The 27,082-nt window shown below is 39.0% G+C and overlaps 1 protein-coding gene across 3 annotated transcripts in view; it reads right to left on the bottom strand.

Annotated features, from left to right (window-relative positions):
• The window catches only part of COL24A1 (collagen type XXIV alpha 1 chain), a 460,026-nt gene that overhangs the window by 304,950 nt on the left and 127,994 nt on the right, over positions 1 to 27,082 (bottom strand). For all 3 annotated transcript variants that reach the window (XM_033916356.1, XM_033916354.1, XM_033916355.1), the window contains exons 8-11: positions 23,838 to 23,882; positions 15,983 to 16,036; positions 13,810 to 13,854; positions 7,076 to 7,129 (exon numbers count right to left, since the gene is read on the bottom strand). In XM_033916356.1, the coding sequence (XP_033772247.1) occupies positions 7,076 to 7,129; positions 13,810 to 13,854; positions 15,983 to 16,036; positions 23,838 to 23,882 (198 nt within the window). The remainder of the gene's footprint in view (positions 1 to 7,075; positions 7,130 to 13,809; positions 13,855 to 15,982; positions 16,037 to 23,837; positions 23,883 to 27,082) is intronic.

Here is a 27,082-nt window from a genome sequence, read left to right as displayed (position 1 = left end):
TGCACACATCTATCCTAGTGCTCACTGAAACCCCCCCCCCCCCAAAGATCTGAATGAAAAAGTATAAACCTGTGTGTAGAACAGCAAAACCTGGTAAGGGAAAGCAAAGTACAACTCCACACATGTGTCTTAAGCAGCCAGGTGGGTGAGCTAGTGAACCATAGAGAGGAGGAGCCAGGCCCATGACAACAACATTTAAAGTGGAAAGTATAAGCCCATCAAAACCCTGCTATACTGCCATATCGTTGCCACCTGTAGCCATAAGGGCTACTGGGGTGGCAGACAGGTGGGTACAGGAGATTTGGGGAAAGTTTTGGAGGTCTTACCATAAATTATAAGGGGGTTATGGTGAGATGTAGAACTACCTCTTCCCATAAATAACATCTTTGTAAGTTAACCGAAGAGAACAACTGACTTAAACTGATCAGATTGTATGCTAACTTTGACCTACTGTATATGTCAAACCAAGACAACCTAAGACTACTATACACATGTAAATTCACAATCTGTCTGTCTATGCATTGTGTATGTTAATTTTGCAACCTGTTCTGAGCTCGTTGGGGAGGACAGGATATAAAACGAACCAAAAAAACAAATGTACAGTACATCTGGCACCCTTTATGTGAAGTTCATAGCAGTGCCCTCTAAGGGATGTCCCACTGCTCTGTTGGCATGTCATTGTGGCCAGTCCATTACAATGCTGGCCTCTCCCATGTCTAAATGGTGCTAATTTGGATGTTTCTAACTTGGACATTTTTGTGGTCGAAAATGGCAATTAAAGTAAAATGTCCAAGGATTGGACATTTTGTTGGCCAAGACATCAAAGTAGGTGATTTTTGAAAAAAATAAAATAAATAAAAATTAGGACATATAGCAGTTTCGAAGGTTTTGAAAATGGCCCATTTCGTCACCCTAACTTTGTACATTTTGCTCTGCTTTAAAAGCCTGCCTCTTTTGAGAGTGTTTCATCTGCTTTTGGACTGTGTTTGGCCTTGAATCTCAGCTGGCAAATCTTTTCTCCAAGTGTGAGTTGAGATTTTCTATCTCCCGGTGGAATGGTTAAGCCTCACCCACTGATGTAATCAGAATCAGCTCTACTTTAAAACCCTGCCTCTTTTGAGAGTGTTTCATCTACTTTGAGACAATTTTAGACTATGTTTGGCCTTGTGTGGCCCTTCGTTGGTGCACATGAAGCAGTGGAGCAGCACAAAAAGTGACTCCTTTCCATTTCTAAAGGTGAGGGAGGCTTCAGAACAGGGTGAGGAGAAGGAAAGGACATCCTGACCCATGGGGGCCCAGGATAGTGGCCCTGCTAACTCCTCTGATTATTTTGATCCAAGGCTGCAAAATTAGTTGTAACTTATATGCCGATTATGTCCTACTACTTCATTTCATTAGTGCTTCTTTATATGACCTTAAGTCTTAATGAATGCATTGATGCCATTGTCTCATAGTTAGATAATCATAGATTAAAGTTAATCCCAGGAAGTCTGATGTTATGTGGATATGTGTGGCCATTCATGCGGACCTTTAAACAGCCAATCACAGAAATCTATGCATTAGTAGTTGTGTTGAGTCATAATCACTAAGGTGGCACTGGAGAAGGGAGTGTTTGATATTTAAAGACTATCTGGCTGTTCATCCATTTCATATGCTGTTTTACTGAGCTTCTGGGCTTCTCCCTCTTGACTCCTGGTAATTCTGCTTCCCTCTGGCGTTGAGCCATTAAAACCACTTGGTCCCATTTTTATTGACTATCATTTCAGAATCTGCCATCTCTATAGTCTTAGTCTTCTGTTCCTTGTTGTTAATTGCTATGTGTCTTGTTTGCTGTTATGTATGTTACCATGAAACCCTTTCTGCGCTCCTCGGGGAGGTGGGATATGAAATCGAACTAACTAAATAAATATGGTCAGTATGGAGAGTTATGTTGCTCTCACAAAAAGCAAGTCCACCCTAGACATTGTGTTCCAATACAATTCATTAAGCACACAGTTTATCCATCCTCCCAGACTATTAATGGTGTCCTAATAAATGCTCGCTCAGTAAAAAAAACACCCCAAATAATCTTTGAAATTATTAGAGATTACCATTCTCATTTGCTGTGCATCTCTGAATTTTGCCTTCTGCAAGAAGATACTGTGGTTATTAATTCCTTATGTCCATCTGGATTCATTACTCATCACCAACCTCGTACTGGAAAAAGGGAGAAGGGGTCCTCATTCTTGCTAAAGAATCCTTGGATGAAATTGATCTTCTTCTGTCCTACAACTCACTTAATATCCTTTCCTGTTATTGTGCTCCTGGCACCATTCCTTATGTCTACTCTGCTTTCATTGAATGGCTGGTTGATATAGATTTGTATCACTGAGTTTCCATCCTAGCTGGTGACAATAACATGCACATTGATGACAAGCATGGTAATCCTTTTGAAGATGAGTATCTTGATTTATTTGATACCCTAGGTTGGGCATAACTGGTAGCCTTATGTACTCATGATAAAGGACACATACTTGCTCTTATTTTCACTAACTCTCTCTGACAAACTAGCTCATTATACTCCTCTGGATTCTAACTATATGGATGAAACATGGAATAGAGATTTGCTTCAAGGCTTAGATCAAATAACCCCTATAAGGATCTTTATTCCTAGAAAGCATCACATAGTCCCTCGGTTCAATGCCTAATCATCTCTTTCAAAAGTGCAGTGAAACATCATGAACAATCCTGGAGAAAAAAAAACTTCCAGTGACACACTGGAATGCTACAACTTGTCACTACAAAATTATAGATCTCTCGTCCTCTCCTCAAAAAGGGATTACTTCAATAGATTTATTAACCCCTTCCCGAGCAAATCTAAGGAGCTATTTTGCATTGTATCTAATCTCATCATACATGCAGAATCTCTGCGTTTTAGTGACATTGATCTGTCAAGACTATGCTGATGGCTTTTCTGCTAAAATAGATGCTGTGGTACGTAAAGGTTATTACACGCTATGGAAACTACATACCATTAAACCCTTTTTTTATTTTTCTGCTTTTAAACTTCTGGTACAATCTTTATTACCGAGTATTCTGGATTATTGTAATATTGCATACTTAACAATCATAAGAACATAAGAATTGCCGCTCCTGGATCAGACCAGTGGTCCATCATGCCCAGCAGTCCACTCCCGCAGCGGCCCCCAGGTCAAAGATCAGTGCCCTGAGACCAGCCCTACCTGCATACGTTCCGGTTCAGCAGGAACTTGTCTAACTTTGTCTTGAATCCCTGGAGGGTGTTTTCCCCTATAATAGCCTCCAGAAGAGCGTTCCAGTTTTCTACCACTCTCTGGGTTGAAAGAACTTCCTTACATTTGTACAGAATATATCCCCTTTCAACTTTAGAGAGTGCCCTCTCATTCTCCCTACCTTGGAGAGGGTGAACAATCTGTCTTTATCTGCTAAGTCTATTCCCTTCAGTATTTTGAATGTTTCGATCATGTCCCCTCTCAGTCTCCTCTTTTCAAGGGAGAAAGAGGCCCAGTTTCTCCAATCTCTCACTGTACAGCAACTCCTCCAGCCCCTTAACCATTTTAGTCGCTCTTCTCTGGACCATTTCGAGTAGTACCGTGTCCTTCTTCATGTACGGTGACCAGAATACAGTGGTTAAAATGATCTACGGTCTTAAAAAATTATGATCGTCATGTGACTCCATTCTATTGTGAGTTACACTGACTGCCAGTGGCGGCTCATGTTTTCTTTAAGTTGGGTTGCTTTTGCTATGGTACTGCTCCGTTTTATATGGTTAATAGATTCTCTCTAGCATCATATAAAAACAGTAGAAAATCTCATGCCCTGTTTACCTTTCCATCAGTACAGGGCTGTAAAAGCAAGAAATTTCTGGACCATACTTTAGCATTCCAAGCAGCTTTACATGACAAGAGAATTTCGATTGTTATTGCTTGGAGCCTGTTCTTATAAACAACATTTCAGAACTCAACTGAAAACTTATCTTTTTTCAAAATACTTGGTTAAATAATTTCTTTCTGTCATTCTTAAATTATCTTTAGTTTATAATCTTCTCACCGCCTCTTTTCACTTTGTTATTGCTGCTAGGTTATCAATTTGTCTATGCTGCTAGTTAAATAATTTCTTTCTGTCATTCTTAAATTGTCTTTAGTTTATAATCTTTTGTAAACCACGTAGATCTTATGGTTGTGCGGTTAAGAAACACGATGTTAGCTCATTTTTCAATAATAGATCCCTGCCCTTAGAATCTCCACCAATCCCATTTCATTGTGAGAGTCTTTCCACATGGTAACACTGAGATGTTGTGCATGAATCAACAACTCCCGATGTGTCTTTGATGTCTGCTCTCCCACCTTTATAAAGGCCATGAAAGATCTTTCTGCTCCTTTTTTTGCTTCTAAGATCAATAAATCTCTGCTAGATGGACATGTCCATGATAGTCTTAAGTTAGCAGCTGTGAAGCTCCTCCTTAAGTAGTCCTCTTCTGATCCCAACTTCGTTGATAATTATAGACATATATCCTCTCTTCCTTTTCTAGGTAAAGTTCTTGAAAATTTAGTCTTTGACCAACTGAATTTTTGCACACTAATCCCTTTCAATTTGATTTCCACTCTTATCATAACAATGAGACTCTTCTTCTATCATTTTTGGACTTTATCCATAGATTTTAGTTGAGGTGATCATTTTCTTCTAGATAGCCTGGACATCTCAGCCATCTTTGATACTATCCATAATCAAGTGCTGCTTAATAGACTGATTTCCAGTGGTTTATTGGGCACTGTATGGAAGTGGTTTCAGTCCTTTCTTTCTAAAATATTCTATTATGTATTTCCCAAAGCAGATTCAATGAAACTCTCATTACCAAAGTTCCGTCCTTTCATCCGTTCTTTCAATATTTTTTTTCTGCCGTTTTGTAAAATGCTTATACATGTTGGTATTGTCTATTGTCTCTATGCTGATGACATTCAATTCATGCCTAAGGTTAAAATCTAGTCTAATCCAATCCAGTATTTCTGAGTCACGCTATTCCTAAATAGTTTCAAGGCGACTTACAATATAAGGAATAACATAATGTATATGCTATATTAGAGAAGTTTAGGAAGAACAGAGTTATGAATGGAGTAATGAGGAAGAGAGGATTGAGGTTCCATGACTGTACTGGTATAACACTTGAGCTGAATATGGGATTTAGTGACACTAGCAACATTGATGAGACAATTTTAGAACTGCAATCACACCTGAACCTAATAGAACATTGGTTACATAACTTCTTGAAGCTAAATGCTGACAAAACCTGTATCATAATTCTATCTGATCTCCTTTCTGATATTCCAAAATCCCTTAAGATTGGCAATTTCAGTATTGCTATAGTGGAAAAAATATTTAATCTTGCAGCCAATGGTGGTCTCTATGTTTTTCCATAAATTAAGGATTCTGAGACATTTGTGAGGTTCTATCCTTTGTTAACTTTCACTCAGTAATTCAGGCATGCATTTTCCCCTGCTTTGACTACTGTAATAGTCTTTTAGTGGGAACCTCAAAGAAGCATCTGAGAGCCCTACAAATTGCTCAAAATGCCACAGCTAGAATCATCACTAGTACTGAGAAATATGACCATATAACTCTGGCTTTAATCTCACTTCACTAGCTTTCAATTGAACAGAGAACTGTCTTTAAACTTCTCTGCCTAACTTACAAAGCACCCACCACCACCAATTTCCACATTGTTGCAGCAATACCAGCCTACCAGGATGCTATGTTCCACTGGTGATCTTCTTCTGGTAGTTCCCTCCATACAACTGGTCCAGCTTAAACTTATACTGTAGAATAGGGCTGCCCAAGTCCAGTCCTCAAGATCTACTGACAGGCCAGGTTTTCTAGATATCCACAATGAATATGCATGAGAGAAATTTGCATACCAGGAAGGCAGTGCAGGCAAATCTTTCTCATGCATATTCATTGTGGATATCCAGAAAACCTGGCCTGCCAGTAGATCTCGAGGACCGAACTTTGGCAGCCCTGCTGTAGAAGATCTCTCTTCAGTGTCATGGGACAGAAAACCTGGCCTGCCAGTAGATCTTGAGGACCGAACTTGGGCAGCCCTGCTTTAGAAGATCTCTCTTCAGTGTCATGGGATCTAAACTTTGTAACACTATGCCTTTAATTCTATGTACATTGTCCAGCTTTGGGTTGTTCAAGAAAAAGCTCAAGAGTATTCTTTTCCTTCATACCTACGAGGTCTTCATGAGTGTATCAACTGTCTAATCATCTTGGTTTGGTGTTTTTGTTAATTTTATTAATTGTTCATTGTCTATTGTTTCATTTAATGTTGTCTAAGTCTATTTTAATTCACCTAGAACAAGGGTTCTTGACCTGGGAGGTCCATGGATGGATTTCAGGGGGTCCGTGAGGGTCAGATAAAAATTAACATTTACATTCACTATACAGTCCAGTGCAGTTGATTTTTCTCACAGATAACGAGAGAGTAGAAGTAGTAGTAATGGTAGTAGAAGTAGTAGTAATAGTAGTAGTAGATATGTTTAATTTGCACAAGAGGATTGTATTTCATAATTATAATGAGTGGCTATTACTTTTTGCATAAAAAGGATAGGGATATTTTTTTAGATTGTTTACTTTAAAGTTTAATAATACTTTGTATATGTCATATATGTATATGAGAATCAAGATAAATAAAGTACATTATATTCATTGCATGCAAAGTTGGGTTTATGTGACTATGTCTGGAGAAGGGGGGTCCATAGCTTTCATCAGATTCTTAAAGGGGTCTTAAAGGTTAAGAATCACTGGCCTAGAACTTTGGATAGTGCAGTATAGAAATGTAGAAAATGGGGGGGGGGGGGGGGGGGGGGAATAAAACAAAAAGTTATATGGGTCCAGGCAAATATTCATAAGCTCTAGCTGACAAATCCATTTAAATTAGCCCTCAATATTCAGTGTCAGTAATATCTGAAGCTAATTCTCCCTGCAGCTGTCAGGCTGAATATTAGCCCCAAAGTATTTAAGAATTAATTTAAAATGACGTATAGTCTGAAAATACACCTACTCTTTCTCCTTCAGGTCCAGGAAGTCCTGCCACCCCAGGAGGTCCAATAAAGCCCTGAAAAACAAACACCATAATTCAGTTGATTATTTCATTTAAAAGCACAAGCACATTTAACTTGTTACTAGAATTGTACACTATCTTCAGATATCTTCATGTAAGAATGCCCAAGCAATTTTTACAGCAGGAATCACAACTACAGTGTGTTTTGTACACACAATAAAATTAAAAATGCCTTCCAGTCTGAAGGGAGGATTAGGTTCTTACCTGGATAATCCTCTTTCCTGTATAACAGCATACAATTCCTGAGGCGATTGCTACCAGGATATGAGATACATTAAGATCTCTCAGAGATGCCTCCGACAAGGTCTTGTAAGGGGCCTTACTAAGGGCCTGTAAGACAATGTTGAGGTTCCATGTATGAAATGGCTGCCTAATTGGAGGATGCAACTGCAAAGCTCTTTTCAAGAATCTGAAAACATCCAGATGAGACAACTCAGGGGTGATATGATAGAGGTCTATAAATGATGAGTGGAGTGGAAAGGACAGATGTGAATTGCTTGTTCACTCTTTCCAAAAATACTAGGTCTAGGGGACATGCAGTGAAGCTACTAAGTAGTAGATTTAAAACCAGAGAAAATATTTCTTCACACAATGTGTAATTAAACTCTGGAATTCATTGCCAGAGAATGTGGTGAAATCAGTCAGCTTAGCGGGATTTAAAAAAGATTTGGATAATTTCCTAAAAGAGAAGTCCATAGGCCATTATTGAGATGGCTTGGAAAATCCACTACTTATTCCTAGGATAAGCAGCATAAAATCTGTTTTACTACTTGGAATCTAGCTAGGTACTTGGGAATCTGGGTTGGCCACCGTTGGAAACAGGATATTGGGCTTGATGGACCTTCGGTCTGTTCCAGTATGGCAATTCTTATGTTCTTTTGTAGGAGAGGTGGAGCATGCAAGATGATGATTGGCAGTTTCTTCAAGAAAATTCACAATTTTGTGGTGACTACTCAGTTCAGAATCTTTGCTCCTGTTGGACTGGAAAGCCAAATAGGTGCTTATTTTAAGCTTTTTAAAGCCACATAGACACCTATGCATTTTTACAATATAATATACCAGAGGCAAGCTACAGAAATCGTATCTAGACTGAAGATGCAGGCATTTAAACTTAAAAAGCCCTGTTTTACTGACTGGGTTTCTAGATCTTGTCCAAATGGTATGGAGGTAGGAAGCCAGGAGCCAGGATAAGAAAGAGATCATGTTTTAGTTTAGCACTCTGATTCACACTTGTTTCTATTCAGTTAGTCCTCCAATTAGATTATTGTTGAGGAGACTGGTTGGTTAATTTTCAAGTGAAATTTTTGATATGACCTCCTTAAATTAAACTTCACGTGGTATTTGAGGAAGCACCCTCTTGTAATAATAATAATGATAAAATTTATTTATAACCCTCAGTTCAGAGCCGTTTACATCAAGAGAAACTGCCAAATGCAGTGGATATATATATGAACATATTTAATACATGACTGAAATTTCATTAGACAAATTTACCAAATAAATAAGTCTTCAAAGATTTTCTAAATGTTTGATAGGAAATTGAATTTAAGAACAAATTACTTATGGTTTTACTCCAAACCCCAGCCTGATAGGATAAGGTTTTATCCAGAAATCTTTTAGAAGTGCAGCCTTTCAGCATTGGAAACAAAACCACAGACTTTACAAGTGTGTGACAAGAATTTGCTGAGAAGACAAAATTATTTTAAAAATAAATGGGTGCAAAGCCTACCATCTTATCTTTAAATTTGCATACCTCTGCTATAATTCTAGCCTCGACTTGGCAACCAGGAAGGACTATCAGATCATTGCAAACAAAGAGCTAATAATTCAGGTCATACAATTCAGCAAAGACTGAAAAATTACTTAAAAAAAATAAATAAATAAATTATAACATCACTAGCTTGCTCTGTAGCAACAAAATTTGCTTTGAGAGTGGATATTTGTGATTTCTTTATGATATTTGTATTTATGTGCTGCAGATCTAATTATGAAATAGAGATCTCTTTTTTTTTTTTTAATTATTGGAGAAATATTTAGATATAAATGAATTTTATGAATAAAATTAACATTTTTCCCTGACTTTTGCAGATTGAGATTGGATAGTCTAGAAACAAGATGGATGCTAATTGTTTGAAGGTCAGTACTTGCAAGGAAGACATTTGAATGTGCAAAAACAGCAGCTACTGCCAGGTAAAATTTGTGAAGTCTGGAAGATTTATTGATCAAAAATAAGATTTTTGTGACATATACACCCAAATTCTATAAAAAAAAATACTAAAAATTGTGCATAGAATTTTGGTTGAGTATCCAAATTGCGCACACAATTTAATTGAAGAAGCTAATTAGTGCAAATACGGTAATTGGTTTTTTAACAAGCAATGATTGGTGGTAATTAAAATCAATTGCATGTTACGCATGAGTCAAAAAGGGAAGGCATGGAAATAGGTGGGTCAGGAGCAGATCGGGAATATAACATTAAGTTACGTGCATAAACATAGAATAAGGGCAACTACACCTAAATTTAGGCACAAGCATTTGCACCATATTTTCCTGGGTGCAAATGGCTATGTTTAAATTTAGTCACAATTTCTGGGCATAAGAAAAGATTAGGTTCTTACCTGGATAATCTTCTTTCTGGAAAAGGACAAAAAATCCATATGTTAGGTGAACAATCCCAGCTCGCGAGCTGATCTTGCAGAGGTGCCACACAACTTTCTGCTCCTCCTCCTTCCCCAGTGGACTATGCTGCCCCCTTCCATTTTTACCAAAGCAGTGAATCTCCACTATAATATAGATAAACAGAAGGAGAGGCAATTCTATTCTGCTCTGAAACATCAAATCAGTGATGTAGCAAGGGTGGGAGGCGCCGAGGGAGGTGATGCCCCACCCCATCCTCATTGCCCTCATTCCTTCCCTGCTCCCCTGCCGCATGCATGCGCCCCTTCCCTACCCCCAGACTCCTCCCTCCCATGACAAGGAAGTGACTTCAGAGGGAGAGCCAAGGCCAGCGCATCAAATATACAATGCTAATAACTTAACAATAACACAAAACAGTTGCCTATGTGCAAGGAGCTCAGGAATTCTCTTATTATGTGAAAAGGCTTTAATTTATAATGTTTTAATATTTCTTCTTTTTTTTTGACTTGCTGGAGAAGAACTCTATCTCCAGACTCAGAAATCTGTCCGAGGCAGAAGACGAGCAGATATGTTACCAACAGGGCAGGATATATGGATTCCTATGTCCTTTTCCAGAAAGATTATCATCCAGGTAAGAACCTAATCTTCCTTCATACCTCACCTAGCGTACATAGGAATCCATATGCTAGGTGAAGTACCAAAGCAGTATTGTTTGAAGGTCAGTATTTGCGAGGAAGACATTTGAATGTGCAAAAACAGCAGCTACTGCCAGGTAAAATTCGTGAAGTCTGGAAGATTTATTGCTAAAAAATAAGTTTTTTGTGACGTATACTCCCAAATTCTATAAAAAAAAAATACTAAAAATTGTGCATATAGGGTGGGACAGAGCCTGCCTGCAAAACCGAGGAGCCATCACGTCCACTTTGTAAAAGTATGCAGCTTAGACCATGTAGTTGCCCTACAGTTCTATTCAGGCAGAACTGAGAGAAATGGGTGGCTGCTTTTTGTACAACACTACCTTGCCAAATAGATGGAAACAAGGGTCCAAAAGTATCAAACCAATCACAAGCTTTGAGAAATCATAGTATGTAATAAACTGAAAAAAGGAAAAGGATCTCAGAAACCTGCTTAATGATATGGAAACTCGAACAGACTGAGACTGGTTTCAGATTTCAAACATCGATTCTAAAAATCCTCTTAGTGGGTTCATTAAACCAATTTGATGTAATATGCAATATATATCCAATGTAATAATATTCAATAAATGTCTTTAAATGTGGTGTGACCAATACATTTTTCATTCACAATATGAAAAACATCTAATTTAAATCATTAATAGTGTGAAAAACTGATTAAAAATCACACTTATCTTAACACTTAGGATCATCAGATATAATCATTACCACATTCCACTTGTTTTTTGATCAAATTAGAGTTAGCTGTTAGGTAGTGATATGGGCAAGTTTGAATAAAAATAGAAATGGATCTTCTGATTTCAGTAGAACCAGATGGTTTAAATGTAATCAAAGACTAAATAAGCACTTAAATACAATCAGTATTAGTATAACAGTATATACCCTCCCTCTCACAATTACCTTAAAGATTACACTAAAGATACATCTCCCCCCCCCCCCCCCCCCGGATGTGGCTGAATTACATCAGTAAAAGAAGGCTGAACGAACTATAACAATTGTACAAAAGATGTTAATAGACCCCAAACTAAGTTAAATATCTTAGAATGCCCTAAAATATCAGCATTCATCTTTTCATACCTGTAGCTTAAACATAAGCTCGCCCACAAAAAGGAAAAATTAAGACTATCACAGTTTTTCCAATTTTGAGTTATCATCTGTATGGCTACCCCAGTAATAATCGGAAAAAGCCAGCATTTATAATGATCCATGTGGGGGCTTAACATACAGTAGTGTTCTACATATAATTACCTCATAAGTCAATGGGATTGTCGATTCCAATATGAGGTTAATCTGTCCCCATATTGACTTGCAAAAGTTGAGTATCAAAGGACAATAAAACAACAGATGATCCAATGTCCCGATGTCTAGATGACAGTGCCAGCAACTATTAGATTTAGAACTGTCCAACTTTTGTAACCTAACAGGGGTCCAAAAAGATCTGTGTAGCAAGAAAAACCAGGTTTGACTCATAGATGCTGATGCTGTACATCTCATCCTCCAAGTCCAAATACGTGGCCATCGAGACACAGAAATATACTGCTTTATCTTGATGCTCCAAATGTCTCTAAGACTGGTAGGTTTTCTATTAATAGCATTGGTACATGAATTAAATAGTAGTCAACATGACTTCAACCAGAGCTAGAGCAATAGAAAGTTTATGAAAATTTGAACTGATTGAATGAGAAGAAAGAGCAATTTCCTCCAGTTGCAGCAGTGAAACAGGAGACTCTCTCGGGATGGGAGTGTTGTATGTTAAGTGCATTGTCATTGAAAAATAATATTAAATGATTCATTTTCTTACACTGCTTTATAGATTGATTTGTACAAACAAACTTGAATGCAAGAAAGAGATTTAAGACCTGAGATTATTCTTCATAGTTTGACACTATTTGCAAGAATTAGAAAGTTCTGAGGTCTTTTTCCGTTCTACCTTGATATAGCCACTTGAATATAAATTTGATTTGAATGTATTGATTGGTCATTAATTTGCTGCACTATTAGTTTATTCTTCACTTTAATTTTATACAAATTCTTTACCCATGTTCAGACTTTTATTCTGGAAATCAAATGGAATATCAAAGTAGTAGACTGTTTTAAGCTTAAAAACAGCTTGGAACAATCCCCCCACCTCCCCCCCCTTCCCCCGATCATGGCTGGAGCAAACAGAAACTTCAGAATTTGGAAACTGTGCTCTTGGGTTCCTTAATGTGACAGGATTATTTCCCTCCATCAGCTTGAGCAGTATAACAGAAGGCAGATGCCAAATACGCCCTTGTCCTTGACAGTTTCAGTTATGCAAATAATGCCCCAAGGCAGGAAATGTCCTGCTTTTTCCCAGAGTTTTTTTAAATTCCTTATTCATGTCTAAATACATTTACAGTACAACAAGAACAGGAATAAAAATGTTTTAATATTAATCAGTTGTTAAATACTAAAGAGCAGTGGTGGGACATACACTTAGGTTCGGATTCTATAAATGGCTCTATTGTTTGCGGCCACCTTAAAAATCACTGCCAATCGCGTATCAATCACGCAACGGCGCCGTCTACAGAATCTCAGCTCCGGAAGAGGCAGGTGCCAGAAATGGAAGCCAGGGTTTTCAAGGCCTACATTTCCAGCACCTACCTTTTACATGAATCGTGCCTATGGAGGTGCTTTATGACGCCTAATGTCACTTCCGATAGTACCGTTCTGGTAAGTTTAGTGAGATTTAATTTGCCGCTCTTTCTTAGACTATTCAGGGAGACCTAATGAAGATTTTTGCTTTTGTAGCGTCCCCGACCCTGAGGAAGAACTTTGCGTCGGTGGGGACTTTGACAGAACTGGTCTAAGCTAAGTGGCAATTTTATATGAATATTATGAAGCTATGAAGATTGATTTACTTATTTATTTTTAAGCACTGGCACTTTATTACAAATTTTAAAAAATATATATATATATACACAGTAAAGAGGAGTTCCGTGAGTGAACCTTCACCATACATTGGTTCCTATGAGGATGGCGACCACACTAGATAATTAAGTATTCAATATACACGGTGTGGCTTTCTGAGGAACATGGTGTGGGCATTCTCTGGATATATTTAAGGTGGAAACTAAAGTAACATTAAGTGATTTACTTCCAACATTAGCCACGCCAACAGTGGTGTTGGGCATCATAAAGCACCATTTTTTTTAGACGCCTACATTTTTCTTTTTAATTTTTTTTTTCTTTTTTTAAACAGTGCTCTCCACTTAATGCATCGTTTATAGAATATGGGTCTTAATAAGCATTGCACTTCAGATATTTAATATAATATAGCAGATATTCTGTATAGCTTTATGTTTGAGAAAGATCACTTACCCTTACACCTTTAGGACCCGGGTTACCTTCTGGTCCAGCTAAACCCTAACACAAAAAGACATTCTTTTACTTGTCACTGAACAAGCACACACAGAGGATTTAGAAAGATTTAGAAAGGTAACTGTTAACATGTGAGCTGTCACTGTGCCTTCTACATAGCTGTGGTGTTATTACTCAGCACTCATAACCTGGGCTGTAAAAAAGGACGAGTTCTTCTAAAATCCTTGCAGTGATTTATCTTCATTTTATGTTCTAACACCGGGATTTCAAAACAAAGATTTCCCTTGCAGGGCTATTCTTTTAACTCACCTCAATTCACATATGTTCTTTTCCAGTACAAAAAGCTTTCTTTCCTTCAGAAATAATAGGTTTGACTTTAAAAACCTTTGACAGAAAAGGGAGGAGGGCTGTGGGGAGGTCCTAATATCATGAAGTATTTCTCACTGGTAGGTATATTGACAGTCCCCGAGTTACAGAAACCCAACTTAAGTACGACTCTTACTTAAGAATATGGTTGCGGCTTTATTTGCTTTCACTGAGCAGTATTTCCAGTGGCATAGGCTCCTACACTTCTCCTGTAGCAGAATCAGGAATGATGCATGGCCACATTAAAAACAGTGTGTGGTTGTGCATGCTGCACCTTAGAGGGATTAACCTTATCTCTTGGTGAGTCGAATATTAAGAAGACTCGCCTGCTTTAGAGATTGTTTGGGTGTAATATCTTATGGTGTGTGTGTTGCTTTTCAGTTCCCCCGACCTTGAAAAAGAGTTCCAAAACGTGTCGGGAAGGGGAACCGATAAGGATTTAAGATAAGTGATGCATTTTTAAACCTTTTTCTACACATAAGCTATATAAGCTATATTTAAGCTATATTGAAGTTATAAATTATAAATAAATTATAATAAAGAGACAATATAAGAAAACATAGAAAAAATTTTAAAAAAATATATATTGAGTACTTTCCAGTTATGGGGAATGATGAAGAATCCCAACACTGCTGACTCGTTTTGAGGAAGTGGAATCAGAATTCCCATTGGATTGTACAAGTTGTTCTGAGCATAACCACTATTTAAGCACCTTAGAGGGAACTCTGATAGGGACAGTTGGCCCTTTTGTCAGCTGGGAGAAGAGGTAAACAGCAAGAATCTTAAAATCTACAAGTTCTGAGCTACATACAAGTCCAACTTAAGAACAGCTTTTAAAAATAACTTGTTCTTAACCCGGGGACTGCTTGTATATACAAACAGTATGCATGGAAATGTTTGATAATATTTAGAAAACGTCTGATAATATTTAGAAAACGTCTGATAATATTTAGAAAACGTCAAATATGAAAACACGATATACATTTGCCCCAAATTCTATAAAAGCACTAAAAAATGTGTGCGCAAACTTGGACACATGCCCAATTTAGCCACACAGTTGCAGATCAGTGCAAATAGTTGGCGATCAACAAGCAATTATTGGTGCTAATGAGTTTTAATTAAAAGATACACATGTAAATTTAGGTACAGGATTCATGCCTAAATTTTACACACGAGTCAAAAATGGGGCACGGAAATAGGAGGTTCATGGGCGGATCAGGGGCATTCATTAGAATTATATGCATAGTTATAGACTAAGGGGGATCCCTGTCTAATTTAGGCATGAGGACTTGAACTGCAGTACTTTTTAGCTGGTGCAAAGTTAAGTGTGGTTCCTGGGCATAGGCACTATTCTATAAACTGCACTAACTTTAAGTGCCATTTAAAGAACAGTATTTTATTTCAGTGTCAATTTTTTTAGGCATCATACAAGTAGAATCTAGCCTTAGATGTACACTTCCAGTCAAAATATTTTTGCCACAATTTGTAGAACTATAAAGTGAAAAGAAAACTGAAACATTCACTCAGAACTTTCAGTAGTCAGTTACAGGAGATTCTGTTAACCCAGCATTTACTACAACTCACTCAGGCTGAAAGGAAAGCATTTAAAATAATTTTCTCATAAAAAATGTTAAAAAATTACCATAATGGTTTTAGATGGAATTCTTTTTTAAGTACATAGGTATATAATTGTGAACTGCATATGTTCAGTATGTTTTTAGCTTTGGGATTTAAGGAAGAACTAACCAAGCTTGACTTCATATAATTAAGAACAAGATACTGTATATGTAGAGCATAGTTACTGCACCTGCCTGCCAGGGTAACCAGGTGCCCCAGCTTTGCCAGCCAGTCCTGGAATTCCCTAGGAAAAAGGAAAAACAACAGGAATCATTTCACAAATGTGCTTGCTATACAAAGGGAAGGAAGAAGGAACAGGATGGCAACAGCTAAGCTAGGAAACATCTGTACAACAGAGGTGGGGGCATTCTATTTTACCATTACTACTGTCTGGTTCCATATGTTAGACCAGGAGTCAGCAACTCCCTACACTAATGCCAGACTATGGCACCTGAAATCATTTGCAGACCAACATTCAGCAAGGCACTGATTGTTTTGGTTAGCAACATAAATTTATCTCAATAATCAATAAGGAGACAACTTTGAAAATTTGGAGTTTATTACTCTCTTTCATTCAAATATAAGCTCAATGTATGTTACATTCTAGCTCAAACATTATTTCCCTGCCCAAATGGACTCATTATCTAAGGCAGTGGTTCCCAAACCTGTCCTGGGGGACCCCCAGCCAGTCAGGTTTTCAAGATATCCCTAATGAATATGCCCCTCCCCTTTCTTTCTTTCTCCCTGCCCCCTCCCCTTTCTTTTTTTAATTTTTATTTTAACAAGTTTTATTGAATTTTCACAATGGCAAATACACCAGATTGCCAAATTCCCACTCCAAAACATGAACAGTCATACTGGTACTCTTCATTATAAGGCAATACTATCCAACCCTAAATTTCCCCCCTCCCTCTCTTTTTCTTTCTCCCTGCTCCCTTTTCTGTCTTTCTTTCTCTCTTTCTGCCCCCCCTTTCTTTTTTTGTCTGTCTTTTTCTCTCCCTGGCCCCCCCAAGCCACCGCCACAGATTTCTCCCTGCTTCTCCGACACCAGGCAAGGCGCGTACAAGCGCTGGGCCCACAGCCTCCCCCGACGTCAATTCTGACATTAGAGAGGAAGTTCTGGGCCAGCCAGGCAGCAATTGGCTGGTCCGGAACTTCCTCTTCGACGTCAGAATTGACATCGGGCGGGAAGGCTGTGGGCCCGGCACTTGTACACGCCTGGCCTGGTGTCAGGAAAACAGGGAGTACAGAAAGCAAAGGCAATGCAAGTCTATCACAGAGCCCAGGATGGGCTCCACGATCAACTCGTGTTGCCTTTGCAATCTACGGGTCGATCGTGATCGACCTTTTGGGCACCCCTGGCATAGATGCTAACTCTGCCCCTAGAAAGCCTTTTAGCGTGTGGTTTCTAGCACTGGACAGCACGCTAAATGCTGTGTTCTGCTCCAACACTCATAGGAACTCTATAAGCATCGGAGCAGCGCACAGCATTCAGCATACCGGCTGGTGCTAAAAAATGCTTTGGTGGTTTTGTAATAGGGGAGTTTAATTAATTACCAAAAGAGAGGGACCCAAAGTACAAATCAACAAACAGGAAAGAAAAAGGTCTTTCCTACTGATAATGGCGTTATGTTTATGTTTTAACTGATTTTGTTGTGTTTTGTAAGTCACATTGATCTGATGTAAATTACAGGAGACCAAATTTTAATAAACCTAAATATAAACAAACATACAGTAAGTTTTTGGTAGGCTCACACTCTCCACCACAAGCATAGTAGAATGGGATATATGGAACTGGGTCTCCTTTTCTGCAGTCCACAGACCACCAGGCTGCTCCAGAGGCCTGGTTTCTGCTCTAATAGGACTAGTCATAGGGGTATTTTTTTATTCTTGATATACCGTATTAGCAGCGGATCAATGTGGTTTACAATGCAATGTTTAAGTATGGGTAAGTAAGATAATAGGTGAGGAGGAGGAGTAGAAAGGAAAGAGGAACTACAATATTTGATAGGAGAGGTCGCAGAGAAGAGAGAAAGTAAGCAAGCTGTGCAGGTGTGCGAGGTCAGTCTCAGAGTGATTGGGGGAAGGGTGGAACTAATCAGAGAAGCCTGAAGAGGTCAAAACAACAATTTTGTTAAACAAGGTAGAAGAGCTCTCAATTTCCACCACAAAGCTATGACTCAACCTGGGAATGTGTTCCAGCACTTAGAAGCCTGCATTAGGAGTTGCAATTTATATATACAAAACATAACAACATTAACATATAAGCAATGTGCAAAGACAATATAAAAGCATGGCAATTGTAAAAATATACAAAATGAATATTAAAAATGGAAACAAGTATATCAAATACAATAAATATATTAATTAACTGATAAAACCGAATTAGGATAAATCAGAATAATTAAAACAATAAACCAATGGAGATATGCAACAATAAGAGCATTAAGGGGGGATTCATGAAAGGGCATCAAGCATGTTAGCAAATGTTAACCACTAAAGATGCTCATAGGAATATAATGGGCATCTCTAGTAGTTAGTGTACGCTAACATGCTTAACGCCTTTCATGAATTCCCCCCCCCCCTAAGTTACACTATAAAAGATGCACATATAAATGAATTATAGAATGGGTGAGTAAATGTATATAAAATGATCAAGCATGGTAAATTAAAGGGTCCTTTTATTAAGGTGCGCTAAGATGCCCATAGGAATATAATGGATGTCTTAGCATTTAGAGCGTGCTAAATCGGTTAGCGCACCTTAATAAAAAGACCCCTAAATAATGTAAATAAGTGTAAAACCAACCTAGTCTGGATAAAAACTAATCAAATTAATAAATGCATTTATATATGCCTATTTATAGAATTAAGTTAAGTGCAAAAATAAAATTTACCATCTGTATGCAAAAATGAATAAGCCAGAGAACACAATGGTTACAATTATTAAAAATAAATAAATAAATAAATAAAAACTTAGGGCTCCTTTTACAAAGGCGCGCTAGCGGATTTAGCGCCTGCTTAGCGCCTGCTAAAATGCCGCGCGCGCGCTAGCCACTACCGCCTCCTTTTAAGCAGGTGGTAATTTTTCAGCTAGCGCACACTAATCTTGTGCGTGCGCTAGAAACGCTAGCGCACCTTAGTAAAAGGAGCCCTTAATGTGTATTTAGCAAACTTTACAAAACTAATGAAAAAAAAAGAGAACATTAAGTGAGACTACATACAACCTGGAGAGAGATGGCAGAGTCTACCAGGTAGACAGTGGGAAAGAAACAAATGCTGGATATTTTTTATTTTGTGATTACAATATGTCAGAATTGAAATGTGTATCCTGCCAGAGCTGGTGTAGACAGTGAGCATGAGCTAGGACCTAACTGAGAGAGGAAAAATATTTTTTATTTTTAGAGAATGACACGGTGACAAAATTCATCACCGTTCCCGTCCCCGCGGATAACCGCGGGAAACCATCTTCATGTCATTCTTTAAGGAGAGAGGAAAGAATCAGAGTATAATTGGGCACAACCACTGACCCGCAAGCTTTGCTTTGAAGAATGTTGGTGTAGAAGGATTGAGGTTGAAACAGACACTACAGAATGACAGTCTCTGGTATCCAGAGCAGATATTGTGATGTCATAATGCCTCATTCCACCAGTGCCTAAGAGCCAATCACATCAGTGATGTCACAATGGCTTCATTATCCTTGGCTCACATAAGAATCAGAGTATGAATGGCCTCAACCACTGCTTTGCTTTGCTCTGAAGAATGCTGGTGTAGAAGGACCGAGGTTGAAATAGACACTAGAAAATGACATGGGATTATTTCCCGCGGTTATCAGCAGGGACGGGAACGGTGATGAATTTTGTCACCGTGTCATTCTCTATTTATTTTGTTTACACTACAGCACCAGTGTGGGGTTGGAGAGGGCAAAGGGGGTGGAGTGGGTAAAAAAGCTACAAAATAAACCCACCAGGATGTTTGAAAAAAAAAAAAAAAAAATGCCTGATTGAACAGGAAAGCTAATCGAATCGAAAAAACCAATTCAATAGGCTGAATCGAAATTTTTTTCCCTGAATCAGGCAGCACCACTTTGGACCAACTGCTGTATGAGTCTTTCTATGCCTCCCTCTCACCCTTCTGTTTTTCTTATCCTGTGGTTTTTGTGTTTTAAATTATTATTATAAACCACATAGTTGCCACTGCAGATCACTTGTGGTATATCAAGTCTCTGGAAATAAATAAATAAAATACTGGTATTGAATACCAAAGCTGACTATCTTTATATATAGCAGTCAAAATTTTGTAGTCTTGGTACTTGAATGAACCCTAGAAAAAAGTGGATTGTCTATAAACTGTGGTGAAACAGTCTACATCTGCAGTGTACCTGGCAGCAACAGCAAAAACAGCTGTCCTAACTTTACGCGGTGAATTAATTGAGTACTAGACTAAATATTGGCTGGTGCTCAGTGTGGGGATTGGAAGGGATCAGAAATTTTTTTCAGATGGAGGGGATTTTGAACTGGGGTAGGGGTTTGTGCATAGACGATGGGATTAGACCAGTGGGGGATCTTCAGGAGGGAATCGGGGTGGGGGAGGAGGCAGAAAGAATTGGAGATGTGGTGTGAATCAGAATTTTAGGGGGTATCAGATAAGGAGGGGTTTGTGGGGGTTGTCATCACCAGGGGTTACTCTAATGCCTGTTCCCTGGTCTCACTGCCCATCCTGATGGAGAGAGTCTAATTTGATTCCACTACCCCTATAGAAAGAATTCTACCTAAGTGAGACTTCCTTAAATAAACATAAAGACTTATCTCTTATTCTCAGGTTCTGATAAATTAAGCGAACATAACTCCATCTTTTTCATTTAAGGAAGCAAATACAACCAAAGAACTACAAATACAGTAATTAATATACTATAAATCCCTGCTACAGGGTTTTTTAAACCTTCCCCAAAACAGATTATTTGTATATCAAGCGCTGCTGGGTTTTAAACCTTTCCCCTAAACAGCTAACCTCAAGCATTACTGAGTTTCAAACTTTTCCCAAAAAGTTACATAAACTGGTTTTGCCTCCCCTACCTTCCAAACCTAGACATAGTAACATAGTAAATGACGACAGATAAAGACCTGAACAGTCCATCCAGTCTGCCCATAATTGATACATACTAGTTTTTTAGCCCGTTACATTAACGGGTGCTAGAATAGATGTGTAGACTTAGGCTTTTCTTTCTTTCTTTCTCTTTTTCTGTCTCTCCCCCCTGTCCAGCAGTAGCCCTTCTTCCTTGCTTTTACCTCCCCCCTGTCCAGTAGTACCCTTTCCCTGCGCCCCCTGTCCAGCAGTAGCCCTTCTCCCTTCCTTTTACCTACCCATATTCAGGCTCCCATTTCCCCTTTTACCTTCCCTATTTCCGTCTGGCGTTGGTGGGATTTGGGCTCCAGGGCAGCTGACCTGTGCATCGGTTGCCGACACACTCTGGCATGAGGCCTCTGCTTGGCTGCGGGGAGCTGGTTGAGCTCAGTGTCCAGGGTTGTCGGGTAGGTCTTCCGGGCTGCGGGAGAAGTAGGTTATGTCTGGGAGCAGACAGGATAGCGCCGTGGCTCCCTTAGTCCCTTGTCGCCCCTCCTTCCCTTTCCTCCCCGTGGTCCCCTCTGCTTGTTTAACTTTCGCCGCCTGTGTCGGAAGCCTTCTCCGACGCAGGAGCAGCTTGTGAGAGGAGCCACCGCAGCGTCTTTTAAGTTAAAAAGAAACCTCGGCCGATAGGGCCGTATTACCAGGATGGAGGACTGTGCGAGGTGGAGAGCAGTCTGGCAGCCACTGGCACAGCTATGTGCGCATGCGCACTCCTGGCGGCCAGGGACCTACGGATCACGCAGGTAAGAGTGCGCATGCGCGCTTAGCGTCTTATTATGGTAGATATGATTTGATTAACTTGTCTCTTCTTTGATATTTCTAGGCCTAGATGATAAAGTCTGGTATTGTCCTAGGTTCCAAATGCTGAAGATGCCGTCCAAGCTCACTCCAGCCTATCCAACCATCCCGTTGTTTGCAGGATATCTACTGAAAAGTCTGGACAGCAAAATCCTCATGTTCCATATAAGTGGAGTTCACATTGATGCCCACCCTAGCCCATCCTACACCAAATCACCATATATGGGACACAGACCTTGCAGGGCTGTCCAATACTGGCCTTAGTTCTTTAATGTGCATCCTTCATTTTCTAATTAGAGATCCTTTATTTTTATCCCACGCTTTTTTGAATTCCATCACCATTTTCCTCTCCTCTCCTGAGGAGGGCATTCCAGGCATCTACCACCCTCCCCATGAAGAAGAATTTCCTAACATTGCGCCTAAGTCTTCCTCCCTGTAACCTCTAGAAAATAAACAGGATAGCTATACAGTACTTCATGGCAAGATCTTACGAGTCTTCAGCCCAGAACATTGCCTCTATTCTCTTGTCCAAAGAACAAAGTCTTTGAAGGAGATTAGTATAAGATTGTTGTATCTGAATACGAGTATTTTTTATGAATAAAGGTCTGATATTTTTTGATAATATGATAATAAAGATCTGACACTTTTTGATAATATAATATGTAAACAGCTTTGATTGTAACTTCAGAAAGGCAGTGTTTCAAATTCCATCCCCTTTTCTTTCCCTTTTGTACAGTCAAGTAAATGTATAATTGACTTTATAAAACAGGCATGTGAAAATGCATGTTACGGCACAACTTTATAAAAATTACCCTCCATGAGACTTATCTGCCTCACTCATCATCCACCTTTGCATTTATAAAAATACAGCAGCAATTCCCAACTCAGAGTGGAAGAGTTACCTAATGGTTAGTACAGTGGGCTGAAAACCAGGGGAAACAAGGTTTGATTCCCACTGTGACTCCATGCACTGTGGACAAGTCACTTAACCCTCCATTGTACCAGGTACCAAAACTTAGACTGTGAGCTCACTAGGGACAGAGAAAGTACCTACATATAATATAAATCACTTTGGTTATCCCACAGAAAGATAATACATCAAATCCATAACCCCCACCCCGATACTTCATAAAGTACAGTGCTGCTTAGCCATTCTGGCTCTGAGGTACTTACTACAACTATGCATGGAATAAGTTTGTATACACTACCTCTAATCTAAGCATATTCATTGTGTGTAGCCTAGCAAGAGAATAGTGGAGTACTGCTACAAAGCAAACATCTCTTCATGCCACAACGCCAGCAAGCAGAATATAAAACACTAGTCTTTAAGCCCGTTACATTAACGGGTGCTAGAATAGATGTGTGTGTCTCTTTCTTTTCTCTCTCTCTCCTTGTCCGCTGGCTGTCTGTCTTTTTTTCTGTGTGTTTCTCTCTCCTTGTCCGCTGTTTTTTTATTTCGGTCTGTCTCCTTGGCCGCTGTATGTCTGTCTGTCTTTTTTTTTTTTGCTGTCTGTCTCTCTGTCTTTTTCTGAGTGTGTGTCTCTCTCTCTGTCTCCTTATCCACTGTCTGGTGTTTTTTCGGTCTCTCTCCTTGTCCGCTGTATGTCTGTGCTTTTTTTTTGCTGTCTGTCTCCTTGACCACTGTCTGTCTTTTTTTCTGTGTGTTTCTCTCTCTTCTAGTCCACTGTCTGGTGTGTTTTTTCTGGTCTCTCTCCTTGTCCACTGCCTGTCTGTTTGTAGTGCCCCCCTCTTCCACCTACCTTTTTTTCTTTTTTTTTTTTAATCACGAGCAACTGGCACACAATAACCGTTGCTAGATTGAGTAAACCCCCGAACATGCACAATGCGCTGAACTCGCCCTAACATTTCTCTGCCGGCCAGCCATGGAGTTACTGATCACTCAGGTAGGAGTGTGCATGCACGCTTAGCATTTTATTATTAGTGATATAAAAAGTTTGTCCACTGAAGTTCCATCAAACTTCCAGCTATCACCAGTGTATCCTATGGGAACAATACTCTCATTGTCTCCAAAACATGAAAGAATATGTCCATTTGCTTGGTATGCATCAAAAGCACTGTATATTGTATGCATCAAAAGCACTGTATATTGTACAAACACTTACTTTCTCTCCTGGTAGACCTGGTGGCCCTGTATATCCTCTGGGACCCTACAGGTAAGAAAAAAAGAACAAACTCAGATCTACATTTTAGTTGGGGGTTTGTTTCTCTTATTTTGGGAATACCACTTGGTTACTGAATAGCTAAAGTAAAAATAATATTTAGTTATATACAAAGTACTATTGCTAATCCAGTGAGAACTATGTGATAAAGCACCTGTATGCCTCCAAATGTTAGGGTTGTATCGCCCAAGAAAATGTTAAGATCAGAAAATGCCATGAGATTATCTACTGAGAAGGAGAGGAATACAGTGAATTAAAGAGTTAGAAATTCTATGTTTTCAGTTGCTGGTGTGAAACTTTGGAAAACAATGCCAGGTCAGTTGCATTTATGTAGTCCTAGAGATACTTTAAAGAGGCTTTTAAAGACACAGCTTTTTGCTGCTGTGTTTATGTGAAAAGAGCAAATATGATTGATAGTTGAATGGGATTTGTGGTATTTCTTATAAAGCAGAAGATATACTTGGCTAGGGATGCACTAAACTTACCGATTGACGCTAAACCGGTTTGACTGGTTTTGCGATCAATCAGATTTCCTGACCCGATGCACCAAACTGCTGACCATGTGTTTCTCTGAGCGATCACTCATTTTCTGATCCGAGCAAGCAAATAAGGGGATTAGTATTGAAATGCCATACAAATATTTCCCCTAAGAGTAATTGTTGATTAAGTATGAGTATTGCTGGCTTTCAGATAGCTCAGAAAGAATAGTTCAAGATCAATCAGACCGCATCCTAATTTTCCTTTTTTTCAAATAAACCCTCCTACCAAGCCTTCAGGAAATCAATCAAAACCTATCTCTTTGACAAATTTCTCTAACCCCCCCTGCCTTATTGTACCACTGATATACTTACTGCATATCCGACCTATTTCCGGTCTTACCCAACCATTCTCGACTCTCTAATGTAATCGATCTACTCTACCAATATAATTGACAATACTCTCTGTAACTTCGCTGTCTAAGTACAATTTCTTCCTCTGTAAACCGCTCTGAACTGCTTCTGGTATTGCGGTATACAAAATAAAGTTATTATTATTATTTGTTAAATAAATTTTCAGCTTATCGTCAGCTCCGCTTCCATATAGATTGTGGTCTAAATATACTCTGTGTTCATTTCCTAAAAGTGGATTGTATGTTTTATTGTGATTACACTGTATTTTTTTCTTTTTTTGACTTAAAAATTGTCAAATGTTAAAATTAATAAAGAATTTAAAAAAAAGAAAAAGAAATGCCATGCAAACTAGGCGAGTGATCAATGCACAAAATGGCTTCTGCCAGTAGAAGAAATAGCGATCGGGTTTACCGATCCAAAATAGAGCGATTGGTGAAGACCAATTTCTCACGAGCCTTGCCGACTCTTCAGCCCTGAAAGTAATAGAATCGGTATTGAAGGTATACTATAAAAACAAATTTAGATATGCAGTGGAAAAAAGCAATAAAAAGAAAACAGGATGGAAAAGTATAAATGCCGCCTCACTGCTTGCTCTTACAGTAGCACCGTTCTACATAAGAACATAAGCAGTGCCTCTGCTGGGTTAGACCAGTGGTCCATCGTCCGCTCACACGGCGGCCCAGGACCTGTATAGTAATCCTCTATCTATACCCTTCTATCCCCTTTTCCTTCAGGAAATTATCCAATCCCTTCTTGAACCCCAGTTTTCAACAGCACCTTAGAACAGTTCTTTCCAACAGCTTCGAACAGCTCCCAAAAGAAGGGGCAACTCTACCGGTATTCTTTATATTGCATTTCACGACAACAATGCTTTGCAGCCGATGCCTTTGACATGTGCTGATGACGTGCGCGGATGACGTGCGCGGATGACACATGCAGATAAATTACACCTATGCATACATTGCAGCAGGAAACAACAGGAATATTCTGTGCATGCGTTTAAATCACTTTCACAGCAATCGATCGGGTGAGATTAGGGCGAGCCTCCGCTCAAATCATTTGCACGTTAACTCAGTAGTGTACCGATCGTTCGACCACTGTCGGCCAGAGAATTGATCTACAGTGATCCAGTTGGTATTAGCAATTATCTTTAGTGCATCCAGGCCACAATTTTATCTATGAGATTTTATGAATAAGTAGAAATTTGGTCAACAATGTGGGTAGCAGAAGCTTTTATTAAATATAAGATGTATTGTTTTAAACACTTTGTATGTTGACTGTAAACTTCTTAGAATTGTAAGCGATATATAAATTTTTAAAATAAAAATACAGAAAACCTCTCTCTTTTCATACAGAGAATATTGGATGCCTGTGTCAACTTCTGTTGAAGTTAGCTGCAGATTCACATTAGCTCAAACAGCACACAGACTTAATGCCTGCAGCAATAATCTGTTTGTAATTACTGCTTTGCAAAACTGGATTCCGTCCAGGCAATCTCCCCATTCCAAAAAATTATAATAGCCACACTGTACAGCATGTGCCAGTTTAGCTGGAACAAGTGTACAGCACTGGAGACCTAACTAAAGGCAATGATCAGCTCTCTAGGAAACCAACATAACTAGACAAAAATGTTAACATTTCCTTTAAATGCACAGAAATCTGGGTTCAGAAAATTATGCTAGAGCCAAGGTGATTTAGAGGTTCATGTTCCAAAAATAGAAAGACATCCAAAAAATGACATAATGGGGAGACGGATGGATATATGCCGCAAAGTGTCCAAATCATATCAAAACAAAATAAAAAAGCATTGCAAAACACTAGTCACTGAAATAAACAAGTCCGCAAAGTGAGTGACATGGGTGGTGTTACAGGATGTATGTTCTGCCTCCATAACGAATAGCAAAATTATTTGTTTTGGTGTCCCAAAACACGCTCAGATTTATACCTGCTTTAAAAGTGAATAAGGTGAGTAACAAAGGGGCTGATTCTATAAACTGTGCCTAGCGCCTAGGCACTGTTCAGTGTAGTTGTCAATCAACTTCTATGGGCCATTTACAGAATTGTGCCTACCGGCCTCTAACTCACCTTAGGCACTAGTAGGCATCATAATATTAGATACCAGTACATTAGGCCCTGTGTCTCTCATTCTGCTCCTTCCTACCCATGTGACAAAGGCTATCCCCAGTGAGCCTGGCTCATGACCCCCATTATGCAACCCCAAAATGAGGCAGAGGAGGAGTACAATCACAGACACAAAAGCATCAGAGCCATCATCGAGCACACTTTTGGTCAACGGAA

The sequence above is a fragment of the Geotrypetes seraphini genome, chromosome 12, assembly GCF_902459505.1.
Source record: "Geotrypetes seraphini chromosome 12, aGeoSer1.1, whole genome shotgun sequence".
NCBI classification, from domain to species: Eukaryota; Metazoa; Chordata; class Amphibia; order Gymnophiona; family Dermophiidae; genus Geotrypetes; species Geotrypetes seraphini.
Note: the sequence above shows the minus strand (reverse complement) of the source record. Positions and strands in the feature narration are given on the sequence as shown.